The sequence below is a fragment of the Macrobrachium nipponense genome, chromosome 15 (assembly GCF_015104395.2).
Source record: "Macrobrachium nipponense isolate FS-2020 chromosome 15, ASM1510439v2, whole genome shotgun sequence".
In the NCBI taxonomy this organism is placed as follows: domain Eukaryota; kingdom Metazoa; phylum Arthropoda; class Malacostraca; order Decapoda; family Palaemonidae; genus Macrobrachium; species Macrobrachium nipponense.
Genome location: NC_087208.1, coordinates 39448494 through 39469198, shown reverse-complemented (window position 1 = coordinate 39469198; position 20705 = coordinate 39448494). Strand labels below are relative to the sequence as shown.

The 20705-nt window shown below is 35.5% G+C and overlaps 3 protein-coding genes across 3 annotated transcripts; 2 read left to right on the top strand and 1 right to left on the bottom strand.

Moving 5' to 3' along the window:
• Positions 1–5442: 5442 nt before the first annotated feature.
• LOC135227115 (pro-resilin-like) lies at positions 5443–7476 on the bottom strand. The gene is made up of 3 exons (XM_064266989.1): positions 7416–7476; positions 6308–6382; positions 5443–6180 (listed from the first exon to the last, which is right to left on the bottom strand). Exons 1-3 carry the CDS (start codon positions 7425–7427, stop codon positions 5824–5826), a joined length of 444 nt encoding a protein of 147 aa, XP_064123059.1. The 5' UTR covers positions 7428–7476; the 3' UTR covers positions 5443–5823.
• A 6398-nt stretch (positions 7477–13874) lies between these two features.
• LOC135226811 (cuticle protein 8-like) lies at positions 13875–15610 on the top strand. Its single transcript, XM_064266503.1, has 3 exons — positions 13875–13967; positions 14625–14741; positions 14871–15610. Exons 1-3 carry the CDS (start codon positions 13956–13958, stop codon positions 15381–15383), a joined length of 642 nt encoding a protein of 213 aa, XP_064122573.1. The 5' UTR covers positions 13875–13955; the 3' UTR covers positions 15384–15610.
• A 2276-nt stretch (positions 15611–17886) lies between these two features.
• LOC135226810 (pro-resilin-like) lies at positions 17887–19568 on the top strand. The gene is made up of 3 exons (XM_064266502.1): positions 17887–18003; positions 18564–18701; positions 18837–19568. Exons 1-3 carry the CDS (start codon positions 17962–17964, stop codon positions 19350–19352), a joined length of 696 nt encoding a protein of 231 aa, XP_064122572.1. The 5' UTR covers positions 17887–17961; the 3' UTR covers positions 19353–19568.
• The last annotated feature ends 1137 nt before the right edge of the window (positions 19569–20705 follow it).

Here is a 20705-nt window from a genome sequence, read left to right as displayed (position 1 = left end):
GTGTGTGAGAGAGAGAGAGAGAGAGAGAGAGAGAGAGAGAGAGAGGGGGGATAAAAAACACGAAAAAACTTTAGTCTTTACTATTGTAAAACACCGTTTTGCGTCTTTTAACCAAGGAACAAGAAGAAGAAAAGGAAAAAGAACAAGAAGAGAGGGAGGAGGAGGAAGAGGAGGGGAGAGAGAGAGAGAGAGAGAGAGAGAGAGAGAGAGAGAGAGAGAGAGAGAGAGAAAGTGGGGTAACAGAAAATCAAGAGAAAACTTTGGACCTTAATGTTGTCAAACAAGCTTATTTTTTTTATTGGTTTCGTCTAACCAAGGCAAGGTCAAGGAAATATCAAATCTTCCAAGCGTCGAGGGCTATTATTCCTCTTCATACTGGTTAAAGCCTTAAGAATGAGAACGATAAAAGGATTGGAAAATGAAAGTTATGAGTTGTTAGTTGTAAGCCGCTCTGGAATGCTTTCGTCCTACGTACATAATGACATCCCAATATTTTCTTTTATATATCTAAAAAAATTCATAACGCACTAGCAATTTTACATCTGAAAAAAACATCCGTGAAGGTTTGCAGCTACAGTAAAGATGCTTATTACTTTATCTCCATTGTAAGGAGATGCATATTGTCAATTTTATATCATCAGGAAAAGTACTTTTATGAGGTGTCTCTATTATATATTTTCTTATTATTTCTTTTTCCACTTAGATTACAAAACGTATTTACCATCACGAAGTATTGAACATCACAAAGTCTCAGAAGTATCTTGTTCCCTCTAAAAAATCATTACAACTTCCATTCTCTCTTCAAGTTTATTTCATTTCAGACAAATTCATGTTTTACCTATATTTTATACAAACAATATACAGAAACAATCAGATATTAACGAGGTATAAATCAGATAATTAAGAAGAAATATTATATACATAACACACATGATAAAGTTAAGTTTTTTTTATCACTTTCGATTCAAGTTGACAGAGCTGTTCTCAGCCTACAGAGAACGCCTTGTGAACGCGCCCTCATTACGTTGAGGTATAAAAAAACTGGGGCTTATAAAAACTGGCGTAAGGAGGGTACGTTGTGGCGGAGAGTAGGAGGGTTATCAGTAGAAGGTTGACTCAGTAGTAGTTGATGCTCTTACATCTATTCCGGTACCCTGTCCAGAGAAAAGTCAAAGTCATGGCTGTTAAGGTTTGATACATGACCTATAAATTTTGTTTTCCTTTTCTTTATTTACGTAGTTATCATTGAACTCAGAGGCGTAAGTAGGTATCATTGTTATATCTGTCAGTGACGCTGTCGAAGAGAATATTGTTGGTCGAGCACCAGCATTTGTTGATGAGAATATTTTTATTCAAGCACCAACATATGCTGAAGAGAATATTATTGATCAAGCACCAAGATTTGTTAAAGGGAATATTGTTGTTCGAGCACTAGCATTTGTTGAAGAGAATATTGTTGTTTAAGCACCAACATTAGTTGGAGAGAGTATTGTTGTTCAAGAATTCTAGCAGCACCAACACTTGTTAAAGGGAATATTATTGTTCAAGCACCAGCATTTGTTGATGAGAATATTGTTGTTCAAGCACCAACATTTGTTGGAGAGAATATTAATGATTAAGCACAAGATTTGTTAAAGGGAATATTGTTGTTCAAGCACCAGCATTTGTTGATGAGAGTATTGTTGTTCAAGCACCAGCATTTGTTGGAGAGAATATTGTTGTTTAAGCATTCAAGCAACAATCTTTGTCAAAGAGAATATTGTTGTTCAAGCACCAACTTTTGAAGAGAATATTGTTGTTCAAGCATTCAAACAGCAACATTTATTAAAGTGAATATCGTTGTTCAAGCACCAACATTTATTGAAGAGAATATTCTTATCAGGCACTAAAATTTTCCTTGGATTTCCTTTTACACTAAACGCCATTCTGAGAAGAAATGAAATTCAGCATCTTTTAACCATTTGATTTTAATTATTTTCATTTTTATTTATTATCGATTATAATTTTTATTTTATTTTCATTCTTTCATTTAAATTTTTCACCTTATTTTATTTTCATCTTTATTTTTATTCATTTTCATGTACTCTTATCTTAAAATTTATTTTCCTTTCTTTTTATACATTCTTTTAATTTAATTTTTTATTTGTTATTCATTATGACTTTTAATTGTATTTTTGTTTGACTTTTCCTTATTTTTATATTTTTATTTACTTCTAATTTTTACTTCTAATTTTTGACATAAATTCATTATTCTCTCTCTCCAGTCTTAATTCTAAAATTCTAACATTTTCTAACAACTAGAATAAACAACACCTGGCAGGTAAGCTGTGGAGCAAAAGCGCGGAGTGACCTCACCTGACCTCCTCTCTGTCAATGGGTCTCCATCTCTGTCGCAACGTACTTCTTTTTTTTCTCTCTCTCCTTCCTTTTTTTTTTTTTTTTTCCTTTTTTTTTTTTTTTGGAGTCACTGCGCATGTGTGGATATAATTTCAGTTTCATTGGCCGTTTATCACGGTCTTATCCATATACAGATCACGATTTTATCAACGTAAGGACCTGGGTGCTTTCTCGAGCGTCTCCTTGAAGTTTTATGTCCCATTTTTGTAATTATTATTCATGCATGTTTGCATTGTTCATTATCTCTCTCTCTCTCTCTCTCTCTCTCTCTCTCTCTCTCTCTCTCAAGCAGACTCGCCACCTTTTTCAAAAATGTTATTTCAAACCAGTACTGCATCACGAATTATCATTATTTTTTTTATAAATACACATACAAGGCACAATAACAAATCAATGGTTCAGATGCTCTGAGTTTTCTTTAGTTTTGCCTAAAATATATTTGGCATATCAGATATAAACCTTTGACCCTCCTACTTTTTCTATGCTGTTATCACAGACGATTCATGAGACGTTTACTGTATATATTTGTATGGATGTAAATAACTGCATCCTTATGGGAGGTTTATGTTCTTTTAAAATCGTGGTATACAGTAATGAGTTCATTTTCACTCCACAAGTAAGACGTATTTCTATAAACATTGCTCGGGATGTTTTATTTAGTATTACTAAGGGCTTCCACACCCATTCTTTAGACACATGTCAAGATAATATTGTAGGTTTCAATGAATAAAAGTATTTATTTGTTGTTGTTGCAAGCAATGCTATGGGAAGGGCTATATTTCTTCTTTTAGTTTAAACTGGTCTTATGCCAGCACTGGTTCTTGCGCTTGGGCGACCCATCATGTTGTTCTAAACCAAGCAATGACTTTTGATTTCTGTTGATGATATTCGATTTTTTGTGAGTAAAGCTATAAGTATTGGTGCTAGCAACACTTTTTTTTCAGTTTTTTATATGAATTTTCATGATGAATGTTTCTCTGTAATTTCCTTCCAATAATAATGTTATGGGTTATTATGGTGTTATTACTAATGAGATCTATCTATGTTAAACAAATTAGTTAAACATGACACTTTTAACGTACTTTAAGTATTAGTGAAATAGTCCTGTTACATATTTAAATATAATTCTTGCTAAATGTCTGAGATAAATATCGATTATGCTATATTCAACCTCTTCCGCATCAGAAATAGCAACATTTGCAAGTTCTTTCGGTAAAAAAGTTCTTTCAAAATTACAAGTCCATTTGTACCCTCCATACAATAAGACATTAGGTCGTTTAACTTCCCAACTGGTGCTGAGACTCGCGAGCAAATTACACAACCGCTAGTTTAAAGTTGCCGGCTTCTCGTACATCGTATAGCCGCAGGCGACCGCATGGTGCTTGCCGAGAAATGGATTTTTTCTCTATTATTTGCCAAACCAACACTACTAGTGCCATCTATTGAGAAACCGTAGGAACTCTTCGCTGTCCGGTTATTCGACTGAAAAATCTATTGTATATGTTGGCGATGGACTGTAAAATATTAACAACAAACGTTCCGCTCTTATATGTTACATCAAAAGGGGAATTTCATTCTATCTTTATATTAACAACAGGGTATTTGAACCGCCTTTCGTAATTTTACAGAACTTACAACGAAGCTCATATAGGAATCAACAATGGCTGCTTTAGGAAGAGGAGCAAGAATTACCAATAATATATGTTGTCTCAATATTTCATGAGAACGAGAAAAACACTAAAACTGCCTTTCAATTAGGAGAAATAATTTTTCATTTGATATTTTAATTCGATTTGCATATTACGTCCATGGAGTACTGGTTCTACGTCACTGTGTTATTATTAGAATAATCGAAAGTGTTGGAGATTGTTAACCCAATCGATTACCAAGCGCAAATTTTGCCATTCTTTTACGTTAAACTCTTACCAAATGTTTACTTTGTCTTAGAATGTCAATTTTAAGACGCTCACCTGCGTATACTTTTGTGATAAGGACAGACCACAAATATTACTGCATTTTAATAGAAAATGTGGCCATAAAAACATACCCAGGAATGTTCCTCGCTGGCCGAGTGGTTTTCGAGCTGGGCTGCCAATCCGGTGGTCTCAGGTTCGATTCCCGGCTCGGCCAACGCGGAATCAGAGAAATTTATTTCTGGTGATAGAAGTTCATTTCTCGATATAGTGTGGTTCGGATTCCACAATAAGCTATAGGTCCCGTTGCTAGGTGGCCAATTGGTTCCTAGCCACGTCAAAATATCTAATCCTTCGGGCCAGCCCTAGGAGAGCTGTTAATCAGCTCAGTGGTCTGGTAAAACTAAGATATACTTAACTTTACAGGAATGTTCATGAAACTGGAATCAGAATTACCACAGAGATTGCTTTGTACATCATTATCCCCACAGGAGTGTATATCATACTGATAACAAATTCTCGAAAATTAAAGATATAGCTGAATACAATGCACAATGCTTCATTAAATAAGTAGCACTGAAGGTTAATACCAACCAGGTGCCATTTTCATTTGGCCTCGAAGGATTACAGGTTGGCTACCCTGTCTAAGAAATGTCTGCCGATTTTGAAAAGCCTTGACATTTAAGTTCTGATGCGTAACACCATAAAAACAAGCTAATTTTGTTCATTTATTCTGGATGACAATAAGAAATTCTAGAAATATTAAATGCTCTCTGGAAATCATTCTCTGTTCAAATGTCAGCCTCAGCAATGTAGGTTAATTTTTCATTTTATATCTGAGAATTTATGTTTGAGCTTTTCGTATACCGATTCCCTTTGCTTTGTTTTTAATTCGTTTTGAATGAGTGTAATATAGATAAGAGCTCTAATACGTAAGTGAATTTTTTTGTGTGTTAACCTCCTCAAGAGATTAAAATCTCCAATAGTCTCATCATGAATTAAAATTAAGAAATACAAACTATATCCATAAACAAGGATTTCTTTTACAACCAAACGAATAATAAAAAGACCTTTAATTGAAGTAGGCCTTTGGTGAAAGCACTGATATACACAGGTAAAATAAAAACTAATAGCAATAAGAATAATTTATTACATAACATAATTTATATCAAAAGAAAAACATAGAAGATAAAGCTAAAGAACAGAAAATTCCACACTGCACCATAGAAGATTGCAGTAAATGGTCGGGTGGTACAAGTCGTCGTTTAGAATACCTGAAAAAACATCACTACCTCGAAAGAGTACTGGGTTTCTTCAGATAATCTTCGTAACAAGATTTCGGAAATTACTGGGTGGCAAAGGTCCCTAAGAGGCCCCTTGTGAGCTGTGAACTCCTTTGCCTCATCAAGTCTAGGAAAATATTACTGTTCTCAATTGACTGGTCTAGGACCACCACAAGGAGTTGAGGTACTAGGCCTGGGCGCTAAGAACTCCCAAGACTTGGGTTCTGGAATTACTGAGGGACTCCGTATGTTGGTCTGGGGGCCCTGGGAGCGGAGTAGGATGGTCTGGGAGCTGAGAACTCCCTGGACTCATCAGAGTCTGGGTAACGGGCTTCTCCCTCGTAGGTGACCTCGGCTACGTAGCCTGAGTCTCCGTTGACGTAGTACTTGACGGTCTGGCGACGTCCGTCTGGGAGCTGGACGGTGTAGGATCCCTGGGTGTTGTCGATGTCACGGGCTTCCTGGTGCTCGAAGCTGGCGCCAGTGGAGTCATCATCGACGTCGAACTCGAAGTTGTACTTGGCAGGCTCAGAAGATTCGTCGGACTCGAAGGAACCAAAAGAGGGGCGGGACTGTGGGCGCAGAGCCTGTTGATGGATATTAAGATTTTAGACCTTGAAGGAATATAAGTATGGTGCGTAGAGTTTGTTTATGTAGATAGATAGATAGATAGATAGATAGATAGATAGATAGATAGATAGATAGATCCCTTACCTGTGGAGGGCCATAAGATGTTGATGGCCTCTTGTCAGCGGCTGCCACAGCCACCAAAGCCAAGGCGATGATGATCTGAAAAATGAGAAATGAATAATTGGTCGTCCAAAGATGAGATTTAACGACATTAATACCCATTGGTCGCATTTCTTTCCGTTCGTAATAGGTTAGCAAGAATTCATTATGTTGTTCTTAAGGGAATTAATCTCATCTCTTCACAATTGGCATTGATGTTTTAAAAATATTACTTTTGAGGAATTTCATAGGATAACTTTGCAGAAGTATTTTGAGTCATATATACCAGAAAATATAATGTTTTTATTAATCGCATATATTACTGCTATTTTTTCATGGCTACAAGAATGGCCCTAAAAATTATAAGATTTTAATGATTTTTAACAAAATTAGATCTTCCTATGAAATCTTATTTCAAGATCTTCCTATGAAGCCTTACCTTCTGATCTTCCTTAGGTTTCTTGCCTTAAGATCTTCCAAAGACTCTTTTCCTTAAGATCTTGTTATGACTCCCTATCTCAAGATCTTCCCAAGATTTCTAACCTAAAGGTCTTCCTAAGGCACCTTTTGAGCTTTCAGAGGATCACTATTTAAAGATATTCCTAAGAAATCTTACCTTGAGCTCTCCCTAAGGTTCCCTACCTTATGATCTCCTGAAGATTCATGGCCTTAAGATCTTCCGAAGACTCCTCTACCTGACGATCTCCCTAATGCTCCTTATCTTAAGATCTTCCCAAGATTCCTTGCCTCAAGATCTTCCTAAGAAGAGTTATCTTAGATCTTCCCAAGACTCCTTACCTGGAGATCTCTCTAAGACCCCTTACTTCAAGATATTCCCAAGACACCTTAACTTAGGATTTCCCTAAGACTCAATACCTCAAGATCTCTCCAGGACACTTACCTTATGACATCCTAAGGAGCCTTACCTCAAGTTCTTCCCAAAACTCCTTTCCTAAGAATCTATATATGACTCCTTGCCATATGATCTTCGTAAGACTTCTTACCCGGAAATCATTACGTGAACATCTTAAAGCTCTTTAGCTCGAGATCTCCCTGAGACCCTTAATCTCAGGATCTCCTCAAGACTCCTTACCTTAGCGTTCATGTTGCTTCGGAGAGCTGGAATGAAGATAGAATGTCGATCGTGTGAGCGGTTGTTGTCTATATATACAAAGCCGGCCGTGCTAAGGGCAGCCGGTCAAGTTTTTTCCACTTCGAAGGCACCGGTGTCGTGGGGCCGAAAAAAACAGCCGAACGCCTCCTACTTTCGGGGAATGAGGCACTTTCATTACCTGCCGGACATCTGCTCGAAGGTCGAAATGGGGGGAAACAAAAAACTTGAAGCGAAATGCAGAAAGCATTTGGTTTTATTATGTGGCATAGCAGTGAGTGTTCCAGAAATGTGTATTGATAATCTGTTCATTTGTTTTTATGGTACAGAGAATTCATTGGGCTTGGGTTAGCATCTACGGACTGAAACCTGTACAGATGCATATATATAATACACTACCTATAGAGCATTATGAAGAGACGTGATATTTATGATATAATTTACATCAATATGCAACAGTTGATAACACATGCTATAATTCAAATATACCATGCAAAAATCATTGTATGATACATAGCATAACCCATCACCAAACCTAAAATTATAAGGATATACTTATTTTACAGAAAACTTTAAATGTCACTAACTAAACATTTGAAGGATCAGTTGCCATTATAATCATTTTGAACTTCAGCAAAATAGCGAAATCTGAAGAAAAAAAAAATGTTCAGCTACAAGCTGCGTTCTGTCATGTTCCATTCTTAAATCCAAGCTCTCAAGGCAGCCCTTAGGTGAAGGAAAAGGTTTTCAGTTATTAATTTTAACCTTGAGCTGAGCTATTTCAAAGGAACAAGCATTCTGAAAGGTTCATTTCAAGGTAAAAATAAAATTAAGATAGATTATATCTAATTGACACAAATGGCTGTTCACCACGAAGGAAGGGCTAAAAACGTCTTTAAAACAAGTATAGGTTATAATATCCAGTAGATAAAAAATCAAGGAGAGTATTCCATAATTTAAGAGAAGCTGTGGCAAGCAGGCACCGTATCGCGTAATTTCTAAAGGCAATAAATGCATGTATTATTATGTCTCTTGAATATGTTACAATCAGCTGTTCAAAAATTAGATATTCCTTAGGTCTCTCACTTCAAATTATCCATGGGAACTTTTTTGGTAATAATAACAAGAAACCTTAATGCTCAGACAACATGCAAGCAATGAACACAAGAAGAATGTGCGCCTTCAACATTTTCCACGTGCTGCTTGTGATTCTGGGGAGAACATTACAGATTAAAAGTGAGTACATATTGAATCGACTATGAAAATGCATGATTTATTTGCTGTTCAGTGCATCAGGGCAAACAACTTTTTTATATATATAATCATCTACCCTTAAAGTTTTGATAAGTTTCCCATAGGATAAACATCGACTAGTTTTTAACTCTTATCTAGAAAGATGTTGGTGCTAACAGCAAAAAAAAAAAAAAAAAAAAAAAAGGGAACAAAAAAACGATTTCTACTTGGATTTATTACCGACTCAATTTTACTATGATCTTTCAGATACTTTAATTAATATAAGTTGAAAAGTATGAAGTATCAGGGTGGAAATCTAGAAATATATTGTCTTCTGTAAGGTGCCAGTTTTTGCCTGGTTTAAATTAAAACATTCTAACATATCGTCAAGTTTTTTAAATCAATATTTTCATAACGCTCTTTCAATAAACGGAAAAGGAAAACAATAACAATTGTAAATTTCAGCACACACACACACGCAGAGAGGAGAGAGAGAGAGAGAGAGAGAGGAGAGAGAGAGAGAGAGAGAGAGATTTCGAGCAGGCATTTAGAGAAGTGTTAGAAAAATAATTTAAGTGGTGATTTCAATGCAGCGTAAATAATGATCTTAGCTTTTCCTTCAATAATCTTTACACAGTGTGAAGTGTAAAGTGTTGCTTGGTTTCTGTAAAGTCCTTTAATCCCTTCATCTTATTAGCATAAATTTAGTGTGCTACTCTCTCTCCACACTCACTGTCTTTTTCGTTAACAGCATAAAAACGCTCATAAGAAAAAGTAAGTTTTTTCTCTCTACTCATAAATTACGAAAATTCAAAACCTCTGTACTGTCGGTATTATTTTTTTTTTCTCAAGATAAAATTTACTAAAAATAAAAACGTAATTAAATTCATTCCAAGATTTTTTCTTGCCAATTTTTATATGTTAATGGAACTCACTCAATTGAAATTCTGTGCAAATTGAAGATATAGAATTACGTACATTTTGTCAAGAGAGAGAGAGAGAGAGAGAGAGAGAGAGAGCGAGAGAGAGAGAAATTTTCGAACAGTCATTTTAAGTGACGCGTATTTAGAACAAATTTAGGTAGTAATTTCAACGCAGTGTAAATAGTCATCTTAGCTTTTCCATTAATAACCAGCATAAGCAGATTATTGTACTAAATGGTAGTTTGTTTCTAATCAGTAAAATTCTATATATTTAGAGAGGTTTACTTTCAACCAACTCAGTATCAAGTATAAAGTGTTGATTGGTTTTTGTATTGTCCTTAAAGATTTCATCATTATTAGCATAAATTTAGTATGGATCTCTCTCTCTCTCCTCTCTCTCTCTCTCTCTCTCTCTCTCTCTCTCTCTCTCTCTTCTCTCTCTCTTTCATTAACAGCATAAAAAGCGGAAACGCACATGAAAAAAAGGGTAGTTTTTCTCTCTCCTCATGAATTGCGAAAATCCAAAACCTCACATGTTCTCGGCTTTATTTTTGCTTTTTTTCTAGCCTAAGAACAAGAGGGAGATAGAGAGAAAATTACGCTAAAGAGTTTAAAATTATTTCTCGTAATTAAGAGAGAGAGAGAGAGAGAGAGAGAGAGAGAGAGAGAGAGAGAGAGAGAGCGAGAGAGAGAGAGGTACATTATGATCTGTTGAAATTAAGCTTTACATAAGAGAACTTTTAAGATTAGTGATGCAATTATGAAAAAAAAATATTACGTCTGGTTCGCTTAGCATTTCGTGTCAGAAATAATTACAAAAAGCAAGAATTTAATTTGATTTTGCAATAATATCAATAACAGACTCCTTGTTGAGAAAGATATTTGATTACAGGAACAAAACTACCATAGTCTGAAGAATATTCGCTTTTTCTTTATGTAATTTTCATCTGACTTCATAATAACTGCCAAGTCATTAAGAAGATAAAAGAGATATTATTAATTCTTGTCACATTCAGAAATTGTCTTTTCCTTATTCAATGTAAAAATAAGAATGTCCTAACATTCCTCATGAACTTTATATATATATATATATATATATATATATATATATATATATATATATATATATTATATATATATATATATATATATATATATATATATATATATATATATATATATATATATATATATATATATATATATATATCTATATATATATATATATATATATATATATATATATATATATATATATATATATATATATAGATATATATATATATATATATATATATATATATATATATATATATATATATATATATATATATATATTGAGGATAGACTAATAAACTAATAAGCAAGATTGCTCGAGGACAACCAGAGGGCAGACGACCTCCAGGAAGATCCCGCATGAGATGGTCTGATAACATAAAAAGGGACATGACAAAGCTTAGAGTGGATGGTCCAGGGATTGGTGGGATGTTGCACAGGACCTTTGGTCGTTGGAAACTTCTTGTAGCGACGGCAAAGAGCCATGGAGGCCCGCAGCCAGTGGAGTGAGTGAGAGAGTGATGATAATATATATATATAATATATATATATATATATTATATATATATACATATATATCATATCATATTATTATATTATATATATAATAAAGATATATATATATGTAATGTCCTAAACTTTTGGAATTCTTCTAACATGCCATTATTTACCAAACTGTCTTAAGCAAAGTGCCTGTTAATAGTTGATATTCACGGTTTAATCCAAGAAGTAGAAGCAGGATAAGTTCGTAACAGCTAATGTGTGAAGTATAACGAATGAAGAGACATTGACTAAGAGTGGAGTTTGCTACCTGTAGACTGCATATATAATATATATAGATATAATATCATTAATATATATATATCTATATATATATAATATAATCAAGATATATAAGATATATATAGATATATAATATTATATATATATATATATATATATATATACATATATATATGTATAAACTTTTATAGTATATGTATATTATGTATATATATAAGATATATTTGTAAAAATGTATATATGAATATACACATATATATTGCTTACAAAATCCTTAGATGGGTAATAAATTCATTTGATGATTACTAAGTTGTAGTTAGACCATCTGGCGTCCATTATAATAAATAACTTCATTGTAAGGTTTCAACACACAACTATTTTTTACACTTTTCCTCGGGTTTCTCTAACTACAACAGAAAATCCTGAACATTCTCGTCTACCTTGGCGTTCATGGTAAGTCGAGAGCAGATAATCAGAGCGGCTAAACTCTTCAAGATGTTCCCCACAAATTAGATAACCCGTTTGCCACACGTCGCTAGCATGTTTTTGCGCCTGACTGATCTCTTCTTTTTTTCAGGGTGGGGTCAGGATCTCTGATCTGCAAAAGAAGAAGAAACAAAAGAAGAATGTCTCACCAGAGGCATACTCGTGCAGTGAGAGAGACGAAGAGCAAGTCGTGTAAGGTCAAGGTTGGCGCTTCCGTTTGAGTACCGCTGTCTACTTTTGATCTTATTATGACATTGGCCCTTACTAAATCAATGAGCAGTATCTGGTCTATTGAACTGATTTTCTTCTCTTTTGATTGGTGGCATTTTACATTGGCAAATGGCAAATATATTGAGCTGCCTACTGATCTACATGAATTTATTTTCTTTGCTTTTTTTTCGTTTTATAATTCCAATGGAAGATATCTTGTACTTCCGACTGGCCTACCTAAATTGATTTTTCTCTTTTGGAGGCATTTTGTATTTGCAAATTATAGATATCTTAAATTCACGCCGACCTCTCTTGTAAAGTGGTGGCCTAGTACGTAACATAGCTAGTCATCCGTTCTGATGAGTCTAGTGCAGTTTAACACCATTCTAAAATAACACTTCCTCTCTCTAAGTCTTTTGACTTGTAGTCAAAAAGTCTTTTGACTTTTTCTTTTAATTCAATAGCTATCTGTATATAAAATTCTGGTATCTTGTTATTTTCATCTTGCTATTCTGTGGGTTCCATATCTACTTAGTTTATATCATATTGAGAATAGCAGAGCATCTTTTTATTTATTCACGATCATTATAAAGTTTCATGATGCCATAGGGATCAGCATTGGTTTCTAGGGTGTTTATTGAAAACACAAAAATCAATTGAAATCTTCCGTGGAAATCCTTATACCACCTGAGTAACATGTCACTTTTTTACATTTTAACAATATGCGCATATAATAATATATATATATATGATATACTATATATATATATATGTATATATATATATATATATATATATATATATATATATATTATATATATATATATACATATATATATATAATATAATATATAGATTATATATATATATATATATATATATATATAACCACATCATACAAATTATTTCCCCTGGCTCTTGCTATAATGCCACACATACATACACACGTATGTATAGATGTATAAATACATTTAATATGCATAATTTTTATCCACATAGTTGTGGATCCAGATCCTGGTAACCTTTTACTATTCCATACCTTGTTTACCCCCTTTACGGGAAAAAAAATAACGAGCTTATATGTAAGAAAAGGGGAAAAAGTAATTATATGGATAAATTTGTATGTTTATGTATATATATATATATATATATAATATATATATATATATATATATATAGTTGTGGATCAAGATCCTGGTAACCTTTTACTATTCCATACCCTTGTTTACCCCCATTACGGGGAAAAATAACGAGCTTATATGTAAGAAAAGGGGAAAAGTAATTATATGGATTAAAATTTATATGTATATATATATATATATATATATTTATATATATATATATATATATATATACGTGTGTGTGTGTAAATGTATATATAGGTATTCATTTAATTACTTTTATCCATCTCTTAAAAATACAAGATCTGCTACCCATTTTTCCCGTTATTAGTATCTACCTTTCACCAAACAATGTTGCCTCTCTTGCAAGAGGCACCAGGGTCACAAAGCTCTTTCTTACAAAAAAAAAGAGAAAGACGCTGAAAGCATGCATGACAAGTCCCGTCCATTTAATCTTTCATAACACTCAATAAAATCTCCATAGGACGTCCTTGACCTTACACAAGCTGCTCTTGAGTTCTCTAAGATTGTGTGCGATCCCTTTTTTTTTTCTGTAGGACTGCCCAGCGACAGTTGCCCCACCCTTGTAAACGAAAAAAAAAATAGTAGACGAAATCTCGAGTCGAAACATTGGTGACGTCATCAGAGGCGACACATATATAAACTCGAAATCCATCCTCTTGAGGCATCAGTTCTCTCCTGACGTCAACATGAACGCTAAGGTATCTGTCTCAATTTTTATAAATGTATTTCTGATATTTCATCAGTATTAGTGAATATGTAGAACTGTAGATATTGAAGAATACGAAATAGAGAACTGTTTCATAGTTAACTACAAATATATAGCAGTTGCCAGACATTCTACGATTTTGTGATTATCTGAAAGGACATGAGACGACTTATTTTTGTTAATTTACAATTCTCACGTATCTTATTTTTTTACATCTAAACTGAACTTAGAATCTAATCACTTTATATTGAGGCTTACTCGGTCTCTTCAGCATAAGTGAATAAGAGGTAATTCGTTCTTCAATTTTATGACTGAATAATGAGTGTAATTTGGACATTCCACTGTATTTCCAGTGACCGACAAATGCTTTAGGACTGAGGCACTTTTCAGTTCTTACTCTCGTGACCGTTTTCTTTCAAAGTGGTTCGAACAAGATGAAAATAACCTGACCAACCACCAACAGTGGAATATTCTTCATCAGCCCTGGAATTGCAACAATTCCAGGATTCAAGAAGAATGTATAAGTATAGAATTTATATAAATGAATTTATGCATTCCAGATTCTCTTCGTTTGTAATGGCATCCTCTAGAGGGTGTCAAGTTAACTAAAAAAACAGAAGACAATAAAAATAATGATTCCTATTTCCAGATTCTCTTCGTTTTGGGCTTGGCAGCCATCGTTGCTGCTGACAAGCGTCCAGCACGACTATCTACTTCTTATGGAGTTCCTCAGGTAGCTGCTATCCCTAGACCATCAAGGCCTCAGGTATAACCATGTTTGTTATAAAGATATGAGGTTTACTGGAATTTTATTGTCAGCTTAACAGTTTTCTTGTAAATGTATTTTTCGACTTGGAAAGTGTCACTGAGTGTATTTCCGAAATTATTCTTCCAGGTACAACGTCCTTCCTTCGACTCCTTCGAGAACTCCTTTGAAAGGTCCTCCTTCGAGCGCCCTTCTTTCTCCCGCTCTTTCGACCGCTCCTTTGAGCGCCACTCAGACGAGTCCTTCGAATCCCCCAAGTACAACTTCCAGTTCGGCGTCCACGACGACTCCACCAGCGCCAGCTTCGAGCACCAGGAGGCCCGTGACGATGACGAGACCCAGGGATCCTACACCGTCCAGCTTCCCGACGGTCGTCGCCAGACCGTCAGGTACTTCGTCAACGGAGACTCAGGCTACGTCGCTGAAGTCTCCTACGAAGGAGAAGCCAGGTACCCTGACTCCTCCTCATTCGAGTCCTCATTCGAGTCCAGGGAGTTCTCAGCCCCAAGACCCTCTTACTCAGCCCCCAGAGCCCAGCGCCCAAGAGCCCAGAGGCCAAGACCTTCTTTCACAAGCTTCGATTCCAGGGAATCTCGCGAATTCTTCTCTGCCCCCAGCACATCCTATGGTGTCCCTCAGTAAATGGACGTCAGCTGAACTCTACCTACCCTTCATTGAAATGACATGGACCTAACCATTTTCTTTCTCCTTCTTCAGTATTATTTTTCTACTCTTAACCACTATTTCTGTCAACTTTCACTGCTGTCAATATGAACAGATGTCTTTCCTTCTGACAGATGTTATTTATTTATTTATAAATAATTTTGTATAAAACTATTTATTGCTATTTAATAAACGAATGAATTTTAGACATTTCTGTTACTTTTCCTTGTGGTCGATACTGCCCGATAAATATGATAGTCTAAAACTTTGTCATATAATTTAGCAGACAGAAGGCTGGGTCTATGCCTTTCTGGCGTTGAGAGACTAACACATAAAAGGCTATGGTAACCTACTGGGACTATCCAATACAACATTACACCAGAGCCTTCAAGGCACTGCTCTGGTTCTATATCTACTGTTTAACTCAATGCTCTTTAATCCTCTTCTGTGTCAGCACCTAGCAACATTAAGGGAATCACATCTGCCATTTGCCATACTTCTCTCCTTTTGCTTTTAACCGTCAATAAGACCTGATATACACCTGGACTGCATCAGCTGACATTGACTTGTTGAGAATCTCCTATGAGAAATTTAAATTTGCCGTAGGGTGAGAGGATTGACTAACACGGTAATAAGACTCATTTCACCAACGCCCTCCCAGCCCACAACAAACCTCCCTTTCTTTCAATTCTTCTTGCTTTCAGAGTCTGATCTCAAATGCAGCTTAGCCTCTACCTTAACCCGTCTTCTACTGTCTCAGCAGATATTGATCAAACATAGGAACTACTGGATGGAGAAAGTACGAACTACTGAAGTGCCAGCTCCAGTGACTGGGTTTATGAAAATTATAATAATTTCTAATAAATGTTTTAGGATAATAATTTCAATATGGGAATTGTCTTTCAAATAACAAAAAGTTTGCTCTTCAAACACCAAGTGTTACGGCTAACGTTCACTGTTACCCAAACAACCGCCACCCAAGGAAAATCAAGAAAGTTTAGTATTTCCCCAGAACCACAAAGTTCCAGAAATGGTGGCCTTCGAAGGAAATTGAGGAAGGAGAGTCATGTGTAGAGCTAACAAATGAATAAGACCCAAGAATATAAACAATTCACAAAAGTTGCTCGAAAGACAATAGTGTAAAAATGCCAAGAGTGAAAGATGCAGTGTTGCGTTTATCAGAAATAAATTGTAACGGACAAGAAACCTCTACTAAGCGAGTTGCAAGTAACCAGAAATTCCTGAAATAAAGGAGGTTACGTAAAGAACGCAGCAATGTTCGAAGAGTAGTGAATATAGCAGAAGAACATATGGTAAAAGTGGAAAAAAAAAAACTTTACTCACCTGACATCAAAGAGGAAAGATTCTGGATTCTAGAGTCTAAAACGAAATGGGTTGATATTAAAATAAGCTCAGACCTATCAACTAAAACGAAAGCGAGAGGACAGGCTGTGGTGACAGATATGTATAGGCCCTTAGAAGCCTTAAGGATGTAGATTCCTTTTTTTTCGGGCAGATGAAGCTAATAATGTAAATGCATAAAAAAGATCTGTTACATACAGATAAAGCCACATTGCCTAATAACAGGGATAAGATATTTACCGCATCCTGGATGCAAATTCAACGCAGCCCTCAAACCAGGACAAAACACAAAAGAAATAAACAAAATACATATATGCATATGCAAGTATCGTGTTATCATAACACGTAACATGCATTTGTTATAAATGATGTTCCATATACCCGAATGTAAATAGATTTGCAGTGAATTTATATGCAGTCAATATATAGGCGGTAAAATATGTTTAGTTTTTTATGGGTGTTTAATAAACAAAAAATAGCTAACTTGAAGGACTAACAGTATTTTCGTTTAGTTTAGCATAAAGACAGGTATTGTAAAATATTCTCATTCTTATGCTTATCTTGAATTTGTATGTAAACGCATGTGGCCTTGTGCAAAAATACATGCCCTTCTGCTTATACATGATATTCGTTATCTCGTAGACTCTTGCATATCCACAATTAAGAGCTTTACAATCACAACTTTTTGCAGGTGACAGTGTTATATATCTATCACCAATAAACTTCTACTCGTTCCCCAAGAGCAGCAATCAAATTTCACTTTTAAGACCAATTTTCCGTAAGTGGAAAGATTGTTGGAACATAACAAGTCCTGGTCAGTGTATTTCCTAACCAGAAGAATTGAAGAACGAGACACAAAAACTTAAAATCTTCGTGGGATTGACCTTGAACTTACTGAAGTCGGTCACTAGTACCCGTGGTATAATACTTCGCCGTATATGATAACGTTTTTCTGTAGGATTGCAGACCAAGGCTCGCCCCACCCTCGACACAGAGAGAGAGAGAGAGAGAGAGAGAGAGAGCTTATCGGAGCGGATGAGTGGGATGTGGCTGGTTGAGACGGAGAGGAGAGAGAGAGAGAGACAGACAGACAGACAGACAGACAGACAGACAGACAGACAGAGAGTATCTAGAGGAAAACTTGAGAGTGACGTCACCAAGAGCGGCTTAGTATATAAACTGGAAATCCATCTTCATGAAGCATCAGTTCGCTCCTGACTTCGACATGAACGCCAAGGTACCAGACTTAAGTGTCGAAAATTAGTGTCTGAAATATTTCATCAACATTAGAAAAATTTGCGATTGAACTTTAAAAAGATTTTTCACTGGCTAAAAAGACACCGAAGCGATCTTCTTAAAGAGTATAATAGAATTTCCATTTGGAAACTTGTACACCGTTTGCATGAATTTAAGATTCAGGGAAATGTGTTTATTTTCATACCATATTACGAAATTAATATTCGTTCTTACATTCCCATTTATTTTTACTTCAGTTTATGAACATATTATATTTCATAATTTACCTTATGTATTTTATTTTTAGAATAGAGAATGCAAAAACTTATTCATCAAAGAAGGTTAACACTTGATATTGAAATACTTTAAAAACTTTAACTTTTATCTCATAACAGATGAAGACTTTCAAGTTAATGTCAACAAAGCTGTAAAATATTGAGTAACATAAAGCAATCAACAAGAAATACTTTCCGAATATTGTTATAATGGCTGATACCTTCTACTTATGTAATATTGACTCAGAAATTGAGAATTTCTAAAATGAATAACTCTGCGTTGCAGATTCTCTTCGCTTTCTGCTTGGCAGCCATCGTTGCTGCTGATAAGCGCCCAGCACGACCATCGACTTCCTATGGACTTCCTCAGGTAGCTTCTGCCCCCAGGCCATCAAGGCCATCCACAGCCTTCGGAGTATCTCAGGTAAGGCCTTCGTTGTCATTTTCAAGATATCACGAGGTTTACTGGAATTTTATTGTCAGCTTAACAGTTTTCTTGTAAATGTATTTTTAGGCCCTGAAAGTGTCACTGAGTGAATTTCCGCAATTATTCTTCCAGGTACAACGTCCTTCCTTCGACTCCTTCGAGAACTCCTTTGAAAGGTCCTCCTTCGAGCGTCCTTCTTTCTCCCGCTCTTTCGACCGCTCCTTTGAACGCTCCTTTGAGCGCCACTCAGACGAGTCCTTCGAATCCCCCAAGTACAACTTCCAGTTCGGCGTCCACGACGACTCCACCAGCGCCAGCTTCGAGCACCAGGAGGCCCGTGACGATGACGAGACCCAGGGATCCTACACCGTCCAGCTTCCCGACGGTCGTCTTCAGACCGTCAGGTACTTCGTCAACGGAGGCTCAGGCTACGTCGCTGAGGTCACCTACGAAGGAGAAGCCAGGTACCCTGACTCCTCCTCCTCATTCGAGTCCAGGGAGTTCTCAGCCCCAAGACCCTCTTACTCAGCCCCCAGAGCCCAGCGCCCAAGAGCCCAGAGGCCAAGACCTTCTTTCACAAGCTTCGATTCCAGGGAATCTCGCGAATTCTTCTCTGCCCCCAGCACATCCTATGGTGTCCCCCAGTAAATGGACGTCAGCTGAATTTAACCTACCCTTCATCGAAATGACATTGATTTGATATTTTCTATTATACTCTTCTTTAAATTTCTTCCATTCATGAAAATTGTCATGAATTTCTCCTTATGCATGATAAGACTTTTGTACTTTCCTTAGTGATTAGCTATGTATTTATGTAAAAACTTTTGTACATTACTATTTATTGAAACATTGAATTTATGAGTATCTTTTTGTTTCCCTCTTTTCCTTTGCTAAAACCAGCTACAGCTTACTTATACTGCATCGAAAGATTATCACAGCGACTATTTATTACATGAAATATCTAAGATTAATACTTGTGGCGCGTTGAAATCACTGAAGCAAATCTTCACCAAGTGCCTGCCTATACAGATCCAATCAAAGTTGAAACACTCTCTCTCTCTCTCTCTCTCTCTCTCTCTCTCTCTCTCTCTCTCTCTCTCTCTCTCTCTCAATCTATATGACTATCATTCTATCTTACTCTTGTGATGAGGACGTATCATTTTGAAAATATATTCAGTTATGTTATCAGTTTTGAACTCTTGTCGAAAATATTCTGAGAAAATTCAGTAAAGTCATGAGACTTAAAGGGTAAATATCAGTATGAATTCTAAAGAATTAAATGGGTTTTTATCGCATTCTTTATCATTCGAAACTTTTGTTTTTGTCACTAATATTAAAAGAAAGTGAAGCACTAAGACTAACTGAAAATAATCAACGACAAAGTAAGTTATACTGAAACAGAAGAAATTATAAACACCATACATTGCATAATTGTACGGATATATTCATAATTACCACAACGACCTCTTGACCTCTTGATGTCCTTACACTTTTTTGGATACGTTTATTAATACAAGCCTTGAATCCAGATGAGGAACAAATGAAGAAGCCCTTATGGAGCTCCTTCCTGAATTTAGGGCTTGGTGTGGTAATCATATCCAAAAAGTGTAAAAAAAAAAGGTATTTAAGAGGATATGTCGATAATACAATTTATTTAAGAAGATAGGTTGATAATGCAATTTTCGTATGTACATATAAAAATAAACATTTTCTGTAATAAAATCCCATGTGCTTTACACCCTTGAAGGTCTTAAATATACAATATGATACACATCTGCTTCTTCAGAAATGAGTTTGCTTGCCTCATGCCCTCCTCTACCCTAATTAACGTATTTCTCAATTGACTAACTAATAAATACATAATTTACTCTGGGGTTCACAGAGTAACATTGGAATATAATGTAACATACTTAAAGATTTCTGGATCACTTATAAATCTAACTGTTCACCTTACAGCCGTGAGGCAGACTTCCTAAAGACAAGAAGAAGAAGAAGAAGAAG